Here is a 17,478-nt window from a genome sequence, read left to right as displayed (position 1 = left end):
GTGTGTGTGTGTGTGTGTGTGTGTGTGTGTGTGGTTTAAACCACACACACACACACAAGGGTCTATCGTGCCTTTGTGCATTTAATATATTTTGCTGCTATTGAATAGCATACCTACCTTGATGTGTTTGAAAATATAACGTCAAAATGTGTTGTTGCGTCACATTGTTAACATAACATTTCAAGTCATAATAATATGAACAGAAAGTAAGGCGAGATCGGATCAAAAATGATAGCTGAGTGAAGTTACAGTATCAATGATCCGTTTTATGGCAGTAGCTAATTAAAAGACCATTAAGCCCCCCAGTTGCGGACATCGTTCAAAAGACAGAAATTAGACCAGGCGCTTGGCTACCTCATTGGTCAGCTATGGTCCAGAGCGTTAAAGAGTTCTCTCTAACGCTCTGCCAGGCGCGCTGCTATTCTCATAGACCGAAAATTCCACTACCGTGCGAGGTCTCCAACTTTAGTAAAAAATAAACAATACTATTTCGCTATTTACCGAAACAAAGGCAGTTTTGTGTTGTTGAAAGTCTATTCTCCAGGGTGGAAAACCTCTCAGGACCCCACCTTCTCTGTATAATACACTTTTGAGCAGAAACTAAAATATGTCCGCCAGACGGAAATTATTTTATTTACTCCACTGCGCCCTCTACAGATCTGGTCAATGGTAATTTATATTGACCAGATCTGTAGAGAGCACAGTGGAATACATTTAAAAAAAAGAACCATTTGGTGGACATATTTTCTGCCCAAAACCTGTATCATACAGAGAGGGTGGGGTCCCGAGAGGCTTCCCACCCTGGAGAATAGACTTTCAGCAACACAAAACTGCCTTCGGTTTCGGTGAGTAGCGAGTTAATTTTGTTTATTTTTACTAAAGTTGGAGACCTCGCACGGTAGTGGACTTTTCGGTCTATGAGAATAGCAGAGCCCCTGGCAAAGCGTTTGGGAGAACTCGCTAACGCTCTGCTCATTGGTCAGAGGGAGGCTGTGTCCAGAGCCACGTCAAAGCGAGCAGCCTGTTGCATGTCCGTCTGTTTTACGCACTCCAAACACTGAGCTAGAGACAAGACAGCCAAGGCTCAACCAGCACCGATAAGAATCGGTTTAGACATTCGCTCTCTCATACATAGTCGACTCCTTGAAAAAAAAACATAGGATTATAATTTCCACGTTTTCCACGTCTGCTATTATTTCAAATGAAGCTTTTGCTGCTCTTCTCGTCAAGTTATCCGTGAGATTTGCAGCTTTTCTTCGCCATGAGCTGCTTGGATGTAATGTATCAAGTGTACGGTCCGCCGCCTCAGCCTTACTTCACCGCAGCCTACAGCCCCTACCATCATCAGGTACGGATCCATCTGCTTGTTGACTTGAAGCTCATTTGAACTGATTGTTCATTTTCAAATTGTCATATTAAAAAAAAAAAAAAAAAAATCAAATGATTGCTCATTTTAGCTGATTGTTGACTTGAAGCTTATTCTAGAAAACTTTTGACAATGCAGAACTGCTTATTTGGTGGCTATTTCAAGCTAATTATCCAGACAAAAATTGTAGATTAAAAATAGGTCTACCTATTTGCATAATATGCTACCCGTTTGTTTGCGATTGAAGATTGTTTTCTTCTTTTTTTTTTAGCTTATTACAAGTAAGTTTGTTGCAATGCAAACTACAAAGTTTCATGAATAAATATTGAAAACAATATTAATTAATATAATATCATTATTACCATGTTTTATAATAGGCTAGTCAAAGCCGACGCGCATTTACAGGCAGGCTACTCCGCAACGAAAGTGTTTATATTTATTTAAATGATAAAGCCTAATTTAAAACATAATCTATTTCATTTTCATTTTGTTTTCATGACTAGCTTGTGGTCACAGACAGTCTGAGGTCTTGTTCAATAATAATGTAGCAAATGATGTTAATTATTTATTTATTAAGGTCAATTATTTATTTCGTGTTCTTCTGATAGGCTATAGCCTCAGGACTGTATGTCTATATATTTTTTGTATTTATTTAATGTTAGTTGTTAGGCCTAAATAAACACGGCACAGACAGTTTATTTATATCAAGGATTATTTTACAGCATCGGCAACTGAGCACATGATTATTGCATTAGTGGTTCGTTGGCGATAATTGCATTAACAGATATTATTAGCCTATATGTTTATTTCTATTTAGAATAGATATTTCCCCTTACAATAAAACTGTAGTCTAGAGGTGGAGTGTAGGCCTATGTATGTATGAGAGTGTTTTGTTATTATTAAAAAAAGGAACAATCTACACACAAAACATTGGAGAAAAAAAGCTGTATACCTACTCTTTCCAGAATCTGTATTTCCCTCTTTAACACTTTCTTCAAATCTCTCTCGGTCAACATCCATATAGGCGGGACTCTGTTTGAAGTAGGAGCTGCTTTCATATTTCAAATAGTGTGAAAAAGATGTCCCTTAAACAGCTTGTAGATAAGCCACAGCCTAAGGTAGCCTACTTCACAAATGTAGCTACTAAGTCATGAATTAATAGGCCTATTTGTCTATTGAATTTAGATCTAAACATTTTAGTAGGCTTAGGCTATATCCCGGTCAAAATAAGCAGGGAAAACGTTTTAAGTTGGATTCGAATCACAATTATTGAAGTGGTTGTAGGCTACTTATGTAATGTGATTTTAAATATGCAACATCATTTAAACTTGACATTATTGAAAACAACCAAGACTTGATCAGAAAACATTTTTTAAACAAATATCATTTGTTAAACTGAAGTAGCGATGTCAAACAAACTAGAAAACTGACAGCCTTTTCCACCATATATGCTCATCTATAGCCCACTGGTTCACAAACGTTTTAGCTCGAGAACCAAAAGAGAAATTTGATGTCTCCCCAGGTCCCAAGCTGGTGAAAATAGCAGACCTACAAGCTTGTAGATCGGCTATTTTCACTACTTCTTAAACATTTGTTTTCTAATTTATGGAATTTCTTTGATATATATATATTTATTTTCATTCATGACATTCTTTTGGAAAATCATTGAATTTGCTTCTATTAAAATAAAATACATTTAAAACGTTTTGAAATAATAATAAAAAACTAAATGTAGGAAACAAAAAATAAAGTGATGTTTCTTCACTCGTGACCCATCAAAATGTGTCTGCGACCCACAAATGGGTCCCGACCCAGTGTTTGGGAAACTAGCCTAAACGTCAAACAATGTTTTTTTTTCTGCCCGTCTTTTTTCCTGCTCGTTATTACAGAAACTGGCCTTTTATTCTAAGATGCAAGAAGCGCATGAGAGCACTTCTTCGTTCTCTAACCACCCCGGTGGTGCGGCGCCCTGCATCAAAGAGGAGCAGGACTGCGGCCGTGGCGGTGACAAGGAGCCTCCTCCCGAGGCCGAGTACCTGAGCTCCCGCTGCGTGCTGTTCACCTACTTCCAGGGAGACATCAGCGCCGTGGTGGACCAGCACTTCAGCCGAGCCCTCAGTCAGCCCGGCGGCGGCGGAGGAGGACAGCAACAAGGACAAGCCGCCGGCTCCGGGACAGCTGGCAACAAGCCCACAAGAGGTCAGTTGGTCAGATTATAGGACGGACAGGTTTACACCAGTGGCTCGAGACCCAAAAGAGAAATTTGTGTCTCCCCATCAGGGCCCAAGCTATAGTGAAAATAGAAGATCTACAAGTTCACTCTCGTGCTGCATTGTGAGCTTTTTAGATCTGCTATTTCCACTACTTGATAAAAAGTATTTTTTCCCCCTCGAAATAATGGATTTTTTTTAATGGAAATATTCAGAAAATAACAGTTTGAATTAGTTTTTAACTTATGAAAAATTGAGGATTTGGGGGGAATTATTTGAAAATATTTAGAAAAAATAATTAAAAACTAAATGTGGAAACAAAAAATTAAAGAGTTATTTTCTCTTGACCCATAAAGATTGGTCCGCGACCCACATATGGGTCCCAACCCACTCTTTGGGAACTAATGATATAGGATACAGCGAAATTGATGTCCTATCTAATACAGTGATATCAGAGGATTGATTGATGCTATAAAGTTGCCTTGTTACTGTCTTAAATATAGGCCTACTATAATTATTTTTTTATTGTCTTTTGAAATTGACTGAAATCTTTGCAGTCATTCCATGCAGCTGTTGGTGGTCGTTTTGCAAAGCCAAGCAAAATGAATGGACATGATGATATTTATGTAAAAAAAGAAGAAGAAGAAAAAGAAACAGGATGCAAACCTAATAGTAATTTTATAATAGACATTTTGATCATTTTACAGACTGTTGGTGTATAAACATGTATTAGCTTTAGGAAAAAAATAGAAATATGAGTAGTAAAGTAATTTTTAATTCAGTGGCATATAGGCCTATTTGAGCTATTTGAACTCCCTTTGTATCAAGCAAATCATTGATTGATTGATTGTTATAGCCTTTATAAATATTATTCTTTTTTACTTCAAAGCCCTGATAATTAAAGTCCTTAGGCTCTAAGACGTATAGCAAATAGGAATAATAAATGCCACAATCCTGTGGTATATCCCGTTAAAATTTAAAGGCCAGATTGTAACTTCTAAAGAGACACTTTTGATTTCATACATGTCAAGTTTGAATAAATGGACCGATCAGTGACCACGTGCATGTAACCACACTGAAGTATTTTATCGGGCTGTTTGTTTCCTTAATTTTAAGTGTTAAGGTCCTTACACACCGGGGGCGATTTTTTCATGCGAATAATACGTTTTTTTTTAAAACCTTATAAAGTCAATGCAAGCTTCCACATCAGTTTCGCAGAGCAAAAAAGCGTCTTTTATTTATTCGGACCGAGTCCGAATTTTGCGTATATTCGCATAATCGCCGGTGTGTAATGACCTTGGCCAGGTTTCCCAAACGAATTTGAGCTCCTGCGTAGCCTAGAAGCTGCGTGAGAGCCTCCACGCACATGCGCAGTAGCAACCCCGCCACGATCTATCTTCATTAGTGGCAGCTGTGTGTGCTCTACGTGCCATCTAAACTGGCTTCAGGAGGCACCATCGTCGTAGGTTCTCATTACGTGTGTGCTAAAACTACATTCGCGAGACAGCATAGACGTAAAGACATCCTGGACGAAGTCTACGTAAAGCCGACGTAAACTACGTAGTGCTGTCTGCCGCTACACTGCAGTTTAAACACCCTTTGCGAAAGTGAAATGGATCATAAAAATACCAGAGCCAACTGTCAGATGTCCTGAAGCAGTCCACTCCAAATACAACTTTTGAATAATATATTTATGAATGAAATTACAGTGGTGAGTTGACATCTGCAAGGTAAATAAAACACTAAAGTGTCCCCATTATGCAAGTAAATTAAATATACTTAAAATACCAAAAGGAATGCAGAATGTCCCATTTCCCAAAATTAATATGTATTAAAATCTTTTGAAAATAGCAAATCTACAAGCTTATGAAGCGTTGTGAGCTTGTAGATCTGCTAGTTTCAAAAGATGTTTTAACCATTCATAAACATGGCGAGCGCAACAGCTGTCACTTTGTGAGAGGAACTGGGGACTTTCATCATAACGTTTAACTATAAAACTTCGAAATTAAGTAAACATGTTTAGCTCAGCATCATTTATATACCTTTAGTTAACTTGGCATATGCTTAATATTTTTATCAGACGATCGGATCATCCGTGAGAGTACAATTTGTAAACTTCGGGTTCATGCATATAGAGGACGAAGCCCTGGTTCAGAGCGTTAGTGAACTACAGCCACACATGTCCGTAAAGCGTCCGTCAAGTTGCCGTACGGACGCCGGAGGTCCCATCCACTCCCATGTTAAAAAAAAAAACGGAACGGTACTTCCGGTTTTAAACTTAACATGGGAGTGGATGGGACTTCCGGCGACCGTACGGAAACTTGACGGACCCTTGACGGACATGTGTGGCTGTACCCACTAACGCTCTGAATCAGGGCTAGAAGCAGCGCAGCTGCCCGCGTTGTGTGTGTGTGTGTGTGTGTGTGTGTGTGTGTGTGTGTGTGTGTGTGTGTGTGTGTGTGTGTGTGTGTGTGTGTGTGTGTATATACATATACATATATATATACATATATATATATATATATATATATATATATATATATATATATATATATATATATATATATATATATATATATATATATATATATATATATATATATATATAAATTAAATGTGTGTGTGTGTGTGTGTGTGTGTGTGTGTGTGTGTGTGTGTGTGTGTGTGTGTGTGTGTGTGTGTGTGTGTGTGCGTGTGTGTGTGTGTGTGTGTGTGTGTGTGTGTGTGTGGTCGGTCGGTCTTTTCATGGATCTATTTCGCTACGATGGGTGTTACTACCGCCCCAGGGCGCTAGTAACAAACTGCTTCGTAGGGCAGCACTGCAGGGCTACGCCTCTCGCAGAAGTAGGAGGAGAGTAGGATACGCCATTCTGTCTCCCAATTGTAGTTTTAGCAGACATGTAACGCCGTGGACGTGGGAAGCGATTGCACGTTGGGCACAACCAGCTGCTACTAATGAGGGTAGAGCGTTGGTTTCGCCGGGTCCCAGGCTCTTACGCAAGCTGCGTAGGCTACACATGACCTGAAATCTACGTGGCTGCTATGGTACTGCGCAGATTGTGTGGACGCACGTTAGACCCGTCGTACAACCTGCGCAGGATCTCAACGCAGCATCTCTACGAATCTCGTTGGGAAACGCGGCCCTTATGTCTTGAATCCATTCAGCATGTAGTCACATACAGTAATATACTGTACTGCAGTCATTTCCATGCATTGTTTATTGCACATTGCAGATGGATCATTCCCAATGAATCAGAGGAGCTTCCCCCCTTCCTTCTGGAACAGTACGTTCCAGCCGTCTGTCCCGACCGCACTGGGCAATGCGCTCTCCTCCCCCCACACAGAGCTCCCCTTCCCTGGGGACCCCTACTCGTCCGCCTCTCTGCACAACCACCTCCACCAGCCTAGCCCCGATGCGTGGCACCCATCCCACCATCACCACCATCACCACCACCACCCCTACTCACTAGGTAGTGCCATGAGCACCCAGGGCTCAGCCTACTCACGGCCAGGCGTACACGAGGTGTATGGCACCGCCTTTGACCCGCGCTACGGCTCACTGCTGGTGCCTTCGGTGAGGCCACACCACCGGCTGGCCCCCGGGAGCTCTGTGCCAGGGCCCAGCGGCTCACCGTGTGATATCGGAGGGAAGGGAGAGTCAGCGGCCGGGTCTGCCTGGAGTGGGGCCTTCACTGGGGCCGGCTCCGAGATCGGACTCAACATGGACACAGGTAACGGTCAGCATGCAAGTTTATCGCTTATAAATGCAACCCTTCGCCTTGTTAACATAGCTTACTGTATCTGCAATGATGAACAACCAAGCACCCATTATATATCCATTTATTTTGACACTGCTGTCCATCAGATCATTTTGATGTAGCTTTGCAGACTCTGTGGTTATGAAAATGCTCTTTAGAGCATGAAAGCGTGAATGAATTAGATCTTAGATCACCCTTACTAGACTTAATCCATGCACGGTTTGAATTGACAGTGTCAGGTGTCGTAATGGTCAGTGGTGACTGACGTCAGGTCAGTGTCCTAACAGACTGACTTCAGGTCAGTGTCCTAACAGACTGACTTCAGGTCAGCGTCCTAACAGACTGACTTCAGGTCAGTGTCCTAACAGACTGACTTCAGGTCAGTGTCCTGACAAACTGACTACAGGTCAGTGTCCTAACAGACTGACTTCAGGTCAGTGTCCTAACAGACTGACTTCAGGTCAGTGTCCTGACAAACTGACTACAGGTCAGTGTCCTAACAGACTGACTTCAGGTCAGTGTCCTAACAGACTGACTTCAGGTCAGTGTCCTAACAGACTGAATTCAGGTCAGTGTCCTAACAGACTGACTTCAGGTCAGTGTCCTAACAGACTGAATTCAGGTCAGTGTCCTAACAGACTGAATTCAGGTCAATGTCCTGACAAACTGACTACAGGTCAGTGTCCTAACATCAGCTGTCGGCTTCCCTTCCCACTGCTGCTCTGCTTTCACCTCCTTTCCGCCCTCAGGGGCGTTTCCTCTTGCCTCCTAACAACAACATATTGGGCTTTCTTTTCCTAATCTGCTCACTTCGCCTTTTCTCTCCACCTCCCCCTCTCCTTTCTTTTCCTCCTTTCTCTCCCCCACTCTCAGGTCTGCAGGCGCAGGATAAAAGCAAGGACTTGTACTGGTTCTAGAGACCCCCCCCTATTCCTCCTCCTCCCCCTTTTCCCCTCCTTTGCTGCTGGCCGCTCTGTCGCTTCCCCCCTTACCCTCATGCTCTGTTCCGTTCTGCTCCGTGGAACGACCTGACAGACAGACTGACATGACGGACAGGGCAGACAGACTGGAGGACAGGCATGCACGGTGGCAGGAGGCGCTGTAACACAGCTTCTGGTCTCGCTTGCAGCTCGGCGGTACGGCGGACTGTGCGGTGGCAACGGCGCGGCTCTTCTGAGCTGAAAACCGCGACACGCGAACCCCAACGCCCCCTTTTTGTGGAATGCGATCTGACACACCTCGAACGGACGCAAAGACTGTGGAGGGAACCGTCTCAACTCCATCGTCCTCCTGCAACACTTAAGGACGCAACAGACAAAGACGAGCTTCTCTGCACCTCTGTGACAGACGGGAGGCAAATACCTCCTCTGCTTCGGGGACACGCGTATGCTACCCACACAGACGGACAGAGACACATGTCTCGCCACACTCGAAAGACAAAGGCAACAGGAAGAGGAGGAAGGGGAGGGTCAGAACTTGATGGACTTGGCAGGACATGCCTCACTGGGACAACTGGGGCTATAGATGCACACACACGCACGCACACACACATAAAAGGGCCCTCGTGTTGTGGTGGACAGCCTGGTACAGTATCAACTAACATTAATGTTGACAGTTACAGTCCTTGCGATATACTACGTGGACACCGGTGACATGTAGTGTACAGAACAAACAAAAAAAACAGAAGACACTCGTCCTTGATGTTTTTCAAAAGACTTTTATTTCACGGTGGAAAGTGGACATGTTGAAAGAGGCCACCGAAATGTGTGAAAAACATTTGACCTATGTGATTGACTGACGCCGACAAAATAAAAAAAAAACACTTGCTGAACTGCTTCTGTTTCGTCAACACGAAAGAGAGAGAGAGAGAGAGAGAGAGAGAGAGAGAGAGAGAGAGAGAGAGAGAGAGAGAGAGAGAGAGAGAGAAAGAGAAAAGTGTGAGAGTGGCGGGCTCTCTTGTTAGATGAGTGAGGAGAGCGGCGGCTATTTGAAGCCACTTGACTCTATCTCTCCTTGCTCTGCTCCCCTGCAGCTGTCAACGACAACTGCTCTTAAACTCAATGCACACACACACACACACACACACACACACACACACACACACACACACACACACACACACACACACACACACACACACACACACACACACACACACACACACACACGCATGCACGCACGCACGCACGCGCCTGCGTGCGTGCGTGCGTGCGTGCGCGCACTGACACACACATATCCACAACCATGACACTTACACGCACATTCTTGAGCACACAATTATAAACCTATGTATAAACACACTATCCCACTGCGGTTTTTGAGCCAGGCCTCTCGGGTTCATAAAAGGAGCATTTAGTGTTATCTGGATTTTGACCTCACTGGGGACAACTGGCCCATATATGTGGGATGGGCACAAAGTGTGTGTGTGTGTGTGTGTGTGTGTGTGTGTGTGTGTGTGTGTGTGTTTGTGTGTGCGTGTGCGTGTGCGCGTGCGTGTGCGTGTGCGTGTGCGTGTGCGTGCGTGCGTGCGTGTGTGTGCGCGCACGTGTAGACTCTGGGTATGTGATGTCCATCTATATAACTGCTCCTCAAGCCCACCATTTATCTGTAACTTAAAGGGAAACTTCACCGATGTGCAACCTAAATCCCATTGTTCTGATGTGAGAAGATCAATAATATTGTGTGGCAGACAGTACCCTATATCTGTGTATTTCTGATGATGTGAAACGCGTCTTTTCACATATCAGAATGTGAATTGGTATTTGGTATTTTTGCCACACTGTATTATTGATCATCAAAACAATGGGATTTAGATTGAAAATCGGCAAAGTTTCCCTTCAAAATGGACGTTTTTTCCAAATACTGTACATACTGTTAGTACTTAATAAGGCAATGCAACAACCACAGTATGCTGTATTCTATGTGAATGTGTTATATTGCCTAAAGTGTTGTTTCTGTCCAACCAATTCTGATGTAAAACCTTCATATTTGCTCATAACTAAAAAATAATGGCACTCTCCGACTCTCGGCCAACTTCACTATCGTGGGTTCTCTCAACTCGCTTTCTATATCTAAGGTACCTCACAAAGCATTCTGAAGGCTTGGAGGTGGTAGAGCATAAAACCAAAGTTCTCTTTTTTGGTGACTGTATTCTGTCCATTAAATTAAAGATCTTGATAGGATCCTCTGTATCACAGTGTTTCTTAGTCATTGGCTCTGAATCTAAAAGTGGGTTCAGAGCCATCGCCATTGGGTGACAGGGTTGCAGACAAAGAACAACTTTAATTGAGAAATATAGGTTCATTTATCCTGGTTTCTGATTAGATAAAGAATGTCAAATGCAGATGACAATGTCAAATAATTTGAGAACAACTGATTTAGTACAAAAATCACAGGTGATTTAATAACCACATGTGAGTTCAACCGCACAACAAAGCTCTCTTGATTTGATATTTTTTCTGACATAACAGCACATGATTTTGCATACTTTACCTTACTTTATATGAGCTCGAAAATGATTAATTCTATGGAGGTTTTGACAGGCTGTTTATGGGAATCAAACACTTTTTATTGGATGATTTCTTTACCACTTGAGAACTACTGTAGCTCCTCGAACCTACAAGAATTGAAATCTAAACAAGTTAAATTCTAGTCTCACAGTGGCCAGAAGATTAGATAGATATTTAACATCTGGGGCACAACTATTGACAGTGGTTAAGACAAAGAAAAACAGACATGAATTGACCAACCATGACCTTACTGTACGTTACAGCCTGACGTGTTGATTTGTGATTCACCTGACTAAGACAGTGAAATACAATTGAAATCAACAAGCATACCCCCATGGGATAATAAAGGTATCAATCTATACTGCATAATAACTATCAGGACACTGATAAAAATGTTCTAAAAGAAATCCACAGATATCAGTATTTGGCTGTGGACCCCCATTTGAAAAGAGTTTGTGCCAGAGAATATTTGTCAAGAATTTCCAAAACTAGTAGATCTACAAGCTCACAACACACGATGCGAAGTGTTGTGAGCTTGTAGATTGGCTATTAGCTGAAATATAAAATAGTGTTAAGTGTTTAAACTGTTCAAACTGTTCCTCATTTTGCTGGGGAACCCCTCAAACCCCCTCAAGGACTCCTGGGGGTCCTCAGACCTCACTATGTGAACCAGTGTTGTAGACTGTTTCCGTAGCAGATGGTGTTGGAGAATATAGAGATTTCGGTGGGGGCTGGGGGGTGTAGTTCTAGGGTGGATGGCTGACTGGAGAGATGGCTCTCGAGAAGAAGCTGTCGAAATACTGAGTAGTCGCTGTCTTGATGAACCAGTACGCAAGGAGCAGAACTGTGATGGTGATGGAGGATGTGAGAACACTTTACAAGATCCTTGTTGGTCCTAGTGTTGTTTTTGCCCCAAAATGTCATGATGATCACCTTTGGAGGAGGATGCGAGGAAATTCACCTGTTGTTATGTTGAATGCATAATGTATATGCATCAATGGCAAGCAGCTCATCTTTCTTCCCACCAAGCAATGTAGAAAGGCTACCAGCCAGGATGTAGTGTTAAGTGGAGTGGGAAGATAGCGTGTTGACCTTGCTGCGTTGATGGACGTATAGTGTACAAGCGGCTAACAAATTGTATATTCACGTCAATAAGAGGCCTGCACACAGTTGTGTATGGGGTCGTGTTTGTGGGCCTGTTATCATGGACATGTACGTATGTGTAAAAAAAAATAACTTGAAAGGGGCACTCCACGGACCGCATATCTCCACCAGGCTGGGTGTCTACCCAGGGCTGTTTATTTTTTTTATTTTTTTGTAAAATAGGCTCTTCCTGCAAACTTTATAAGCCAATTATAGCCAATCAGTATGGAATATCAAATGTTTTTATTGCAATTTGTGTGAGTTTGGACAAAATCTGTTGTAGTAGTAGCAAAAAGTGTGTTTTGAAGAAAATGCAAAATGGTGGAAAATGTAGTTAGTCTGAAATGTGCATGGCATAGGGAGTTGCATCATGTTGCAGGGAATCCAGGGAAAACCTTTATTGTATGACCTATGGTTCATGACGTATAGGCCAAAACATAACATAAAATGGGCTTGTATATCACAACCATGAGGCAGATTTGTCAAATTTGGCATAGAGTGACTTCCTTGGCCTACTGAAAGCCTGCACGATTGATTTGATGCTGGTCAGTGTAGCAGTTTTCGAGATCTGCTCTAGAATCATGCAGACACAGACAAACAGACTGATGGGGGCAAAAACATAATCTCTGTTCCAGGTCTCCGGCCTGGCAGAGGTAAAGATGCTGAGAGAGAGTGTATTCTGCAAATCTTCTTCAGCGCAAAAGTTAAATTTGTATTACCCCTCCAAAGTGTTACAACATGCTACATCCAACAGCAATAATAACTGCTTTGTGCCAGGTGTGTGTGTGTGTGTGTGTGTGTGTGTGTGTGTGTGTGTGTGTGTGTGTGTGTGTGTGTGTGTGTGTGTGTGTGTGTGTGTGTGTGTGTGTGTGACGTGATGCAAGCATGATGTGCGTTGCAGCAAGGGTTTCTACGGCAGGGAACAACAGAATGAAGCTGTCTTCTTGGATTTGTGCTCTCGTCTGTTCAAGTGTCAAATATCTCTCTGTGTGGGTTCATGTTGAGAATATGTTCACCCCAGCATTTGTGCTGGCTGTGCCAGGCGACAGGCTGTCATTTGCGTGATTGCATGAGGAATGTTTCAGGGTTAATGAACATGATCAGCATGATGCTGATGATGGCTTATAGCTGAAATGAATTCACGTTGTCTTGCCCCAAATAAATAGAAGGACCTGTGAATGAAGGACCATAAATGATGGACCTGTGAGTGCTGGTGATCGGTTTGTTTTGTTGCACCTGATGAGAGCTGTGCTGTGAGCTTTGAGTGATTCAACTCTTTATATTAATCCCTACCTAATTCACTTAAACCCTATATACTTTGTTGACTGCGGTCCCTTGGGGGTCTATACTTGGTACTCGATAGAATAGATGAATATGCTGTAGGTAGATGCAAAGTAAAATCCTAATTGTTTATTTAACTCTGACTGTAAAAATGGAAGGGTCCATTTTCTACACTCTTCTGTGTAGATAGATGCTGATAAAAGCAAACAAGTGCAATAAAAGAATACAATACAGCATGAGTAAAACAGAACACAAAGTGTGTTGATGTCACAGCTCAGCCATAATGTTATTTTTCTCAGAGCGCACATAAAGTGTGTGTGTGTGTGTGTGTGTGTGTGTGTGTGTGTGTGTGTGGTGTGTGTGTGTGTGTGTGTGTGTGTGTGTGTGTGTGTGTGTGTGTGTGTGTGTGTGTGTGTGTGTGTGTGTGTGTGTGTGTGTGTGTGTGTGTGTGTGTGTGTGTGTGTGTGTGTGTGTGTGCCAGTTGAAAGCTCGGACAGCTGTAGATTAATATCAGCTTCTGACTGGAGTGATGAAGGACAAGAGAAGGGTGGAGAGGTCTCCGTCTTTCTCTCTCTCTCACTTTCTCCCTCACACACACAATCCCTGGGGAGACAAAAACAAACGGCTCTATTCAGGCAAACCTACGAGTATATTCAGCTCGGCGGGAGAATAGAAATGTGTAAAGAAATGCTAATTGGCACATGAAACTCAGGGTGAGGGTTAAGGTCAAGAGTTCTTTAATCAAAGCGTTGTAAAGCCCGATTCATACTTCGTCGCGTGACAGTGTCACACACAAAGAATAGCCGACCTACAAGCTCACAACGCGTCGCAGATACGACGCATTGTGAGCTTGTAGGTCTGCTATTCTTGGCCGTTCTCAGCATGCGACAGTATCGCGAGACGGAGCATAAATTGAGCTTAATGCTGTGTTCACAGTGGCAGATACAAAGCTACAGTCTACCATACATTTTCAATGGAAGCCAGCGACATGAAGATACAAAGCGACGTTGTAGCTGCTGCAAAATCTACAAAGCTACAACAAATTGAGCGGGCTACAACTGCAGTTACAAGCTACAAAACGACCAAGTGTTTGTTAACCATTTCCACTCACCTTTGCTCTCCTCACAATTCCTGCTTGTAATGCGGGGAAAAGTGATTATTTCCGTCCACTAGCGCAATCTTCTTTTTAACTCAGTGCTTTATTTTCCTTTATATTCTCGTCTGACGCACGCTTGATGACATCAACGAGCGTGTTAATCAACAATTCAACAGACTCCGACAGATACTGTACACTGTGTCGCTTTGTAGCTACCAGTGTGAACATAGCAAGAGTGGGAGGGAGTGTTAGTGTCTTTCAGATGAGGCCCTGAAACATGTTTCCCCCTCACACTGTTAATTAAGATGTGATTTAAATGTGCGTCATTGTTCTTCCCAAATTGCACAGTTTAAGAACCAGGTGTGCCTTTAACACAATCACTGCCAGGTATTAATTAATTAATTCATCCAAAACTGCCAGCGTTTTTTTACCTTATTTTGACGATCCACGGAGCGCCGGAAGCTACGTTGTGGACGCAGATGTAAACAAAAGCTGTCTGGGGAAGGGGGAGGTCTTGCGGAAGAGCGCCCTCTAGTGTAATTTATAAAATAATTAATGAATTGACGTAGATCTACGTCAATGGCAGTCAACGGTTGGATTTGAAATTACGTAGATCTACGTCAATGGCGGCGAATATGGTTTTCCCTTTTACTTCTGGAGGACTTTTAGGATTCAAGGTCACTGAATGTGCAGTCGAATGCGATCGAATGCACTCAAGGTGGCGCAATGGCATTAAGTTCAAGTTCAAGTTCTCTTTCAGTACAGAGCTATTGTGAGACATGCAGTTGTAATGTATTCTAACCTCTGGTCATGGTAAACCACAATAAGCTGTATGAAAGCATCTCTAAAGTAATGTGGACTTGTGAAAGTAAAGCAGAAATGACTGTACAAAGAGTAAATAAAGTTGCGTCTGCAATCACAGGATTACATAACATTAATGTGAAACCGACAACCAGACGCTAATCATACAGTATATTTTATAACTCAGTTGCCCCACATCATCCACAATGTTAATCACCTGTGTTTTTCTTACATTGCATCACTATCCCCATTGCTCTCTGTATTGTGATTTAAAGGGTACAGGAGGTGTCACGTAGAGCCTGCAACCTCAGTTCTCATGACCGTACGTAGGATGACATTGGCTGTGTACAAGGCAAGCCAAAACTGCCCAGCAACTATCTCCTATAACTTCGTATTAATGTTGTTGGTAGACAGCGAGGAACCTCTGTCATTACTTGGCCTACACCATCTCTATCTATCTGAATCTGACACATTCAGTGCTGCAGACGTAGCGATAAACAGCCATCAGTTTTATAGCATGTCCATCTATTAACCCCAACCATGCAAACACTCTCACTTTTGTCATTGGCATGTCAAGGATCTTGAGTATAGAGTGTCATTATGACCTTGTAATGTGATGTCTGATCACATTAAAATGTGGCTGAGGTATTCAGTGCATGAGGAGCCTGGCTGGGGAGATTCATCCAATTCTACTGGTTCAGGAATGGAAATGTGTACCATGTGTAGTATTGTGTACTGTAAGTACATAAGTCATAACAAGAAAGCTAATGAGCTCCCTTGGCCATTGTGACTTTCACTATAGTCCCAACCCATTCTGTCACACATGGACTTTAAACAGGAATGACAGCTCATGGCCTACAGTATATGTTTGAGTAATCATTAGTATGTTTTGTGTGTACGGCAGGTGCTGGTGGGGATGCTTCAGCTCTTAATAAACCCTCTCTGGTCAGCATTTTGTATCGGCGGTGGGGATAAATACATGCAATTAAACACCAGTCTTTCATTTGGGAAATGTAGATTGTCTCATATGTTTGATATTTATGTTTGATAATATCACAACTTAACGATTCAATTTAACGATTCAGTTTTTTTGATAAATTCTAAATATAAAAAAAGTATATATTTTTTTCAATGCTTGTGCTCTGTTAGTACAATGAACTACTGAACTCTTCCTCTGTATTTATCTCTTTTTTGTATCTTGCACCCTCCCCCCATCCCTTGTCTCTTGCTCTTGCCCCGCCTCGCACATCACAACCCGATGAGGAATGCCAAGCCTGCTAATGCCCCTGAGCTGCCGAGCGACTAGCTACTACATTCACTCACATCACTCACACCATGCCGCGTGGCCGGCCCTTTCTCACACGAGCACCACCCGCATTTTTCACATTAGTCGACATAAGCGCCCGCAAATTGCGAACGTGGAATCCTCCTGTCTGCACTTTATTGCTGCTGCACAGAGAGGTCCCTCGCTAGCGCAAAATGCAGGGAAAAGAACCAGAGAGAGAGATATGGGAGAGGGAATGAGGCAAATCAAGAAAGGCCGTCACAACGATTGTGAAGGTTGTTAATTAGAAGGTTTACGTGATGGTGGTGCTATAGGAGAGGGTCACCAAAATGAACAAGTTTAGGAGTTTTAAGTTTAGGAGCATGAATGTGCACAGCAACTCTCGTGTCACAGAGAGAAAGAGAAATGGACAGGTGTGAAAACAATTTCATTTGAAGTCCAGTGTTTTGCAGGGATTGTTATTAGAATCACATTTTTACAGCTATTTGAGGCCCCAGAAAGCATTTGCTGTTGCCTTTAATTTAATATTAATATTAATTTAATTTGAATGAGGACTCAATGGGAGTCTGCTGTGTTTTTAGTACGTACTTTATTTCATGTGAAGACATGGCTCAAAAGTCCTAGAATCCTTAAACGAAAAGTGCCTACTTTAACTTTTGTCCTTGTCTAGGAACATCATCCCATGCTCCATCTATGTCTCACCTTTTCTCTTCATCTCCATTCCTCACCCCCTGATCTATGATCTCTGCAGGCAGAGCAGATCAGAGTTAAGTGACAATATCAGGTTTCCTTCCCCGTCCCACTGTGTACAGGAGAGATGGAGCGGAACAGCCCTTTAACAATGGAGAGTCACTCTTCCTGCGCTGTTCTGTCGCATTCCCCACATTTGTATATGGTTTGCTACAGTTCCTCCCCTGAGATGAATGACAAAAAGGGAAAAAGAGGAAGAAAAATTGACATTTGTTGCAAACAAGTGACGTGTCTGAGAGAGAAAGAGAGAGCGAGAGAGAGAAGAGAAGTATGGACTCG

The 17,478-nt window shown here is 42.6% G+C and overlaps 1 protein-coding gene across 2 annotated transcripts; it reads left to right on the top strand.

Annotated features, from left to right (window-relative positions):
- Positions 1-1,078: 1,078 nt before the first annotated feature.
- On the top strand, positions 1,079-9,260 carry vgll2a (vestigial-like family member 2a). 2 transcript variants are annotated; one of them, XM_080453115.1, is made up of 4 exons: positions 1,079-1,348; positions 3,256-3,565; positions 6,810-7,307; positions 8,464-9,260. In XM_080453115.1, exons 1-4 carry the CDS (start codon positions 1,262-1,264, stop codon positions 8,514-8,516), a joined length of 948 nt encoding a protein of 315 aa, XP_080309241.1. In that variant the 5' UTR covers positions 1,079-1,261; the 3' UTR covers positions 8,517-9,260. The 2 variants fall into 2 exon arrangements, with proteins under 2 accessions (XP_080309241.1, XP_080309242.1); XM_080453116.1 differs by having other exon boundaries at positions 8,208-9,260.
- The last annotated feature ends 8,218 nt before the right edge of the window (positions 9,261-17,478 follow it).

This window comes from Gymnoscopelus braueri (assembly GCF_963280865.1).
Source record: "Gymnoscopelus braueri genome assembly, chromosome: 16".
NCBI classification, from domain to species: domain Eukaryota; kingdom Metazoa; phylum Chordata; class Actinopteri; order Myctophiformes; family Myctophidae; genus Gymnoscopelus; species Gymnoscopelus braueri.
This window is presented reverse-complemented; position numbering and strand designations above follow the sequence as displayed.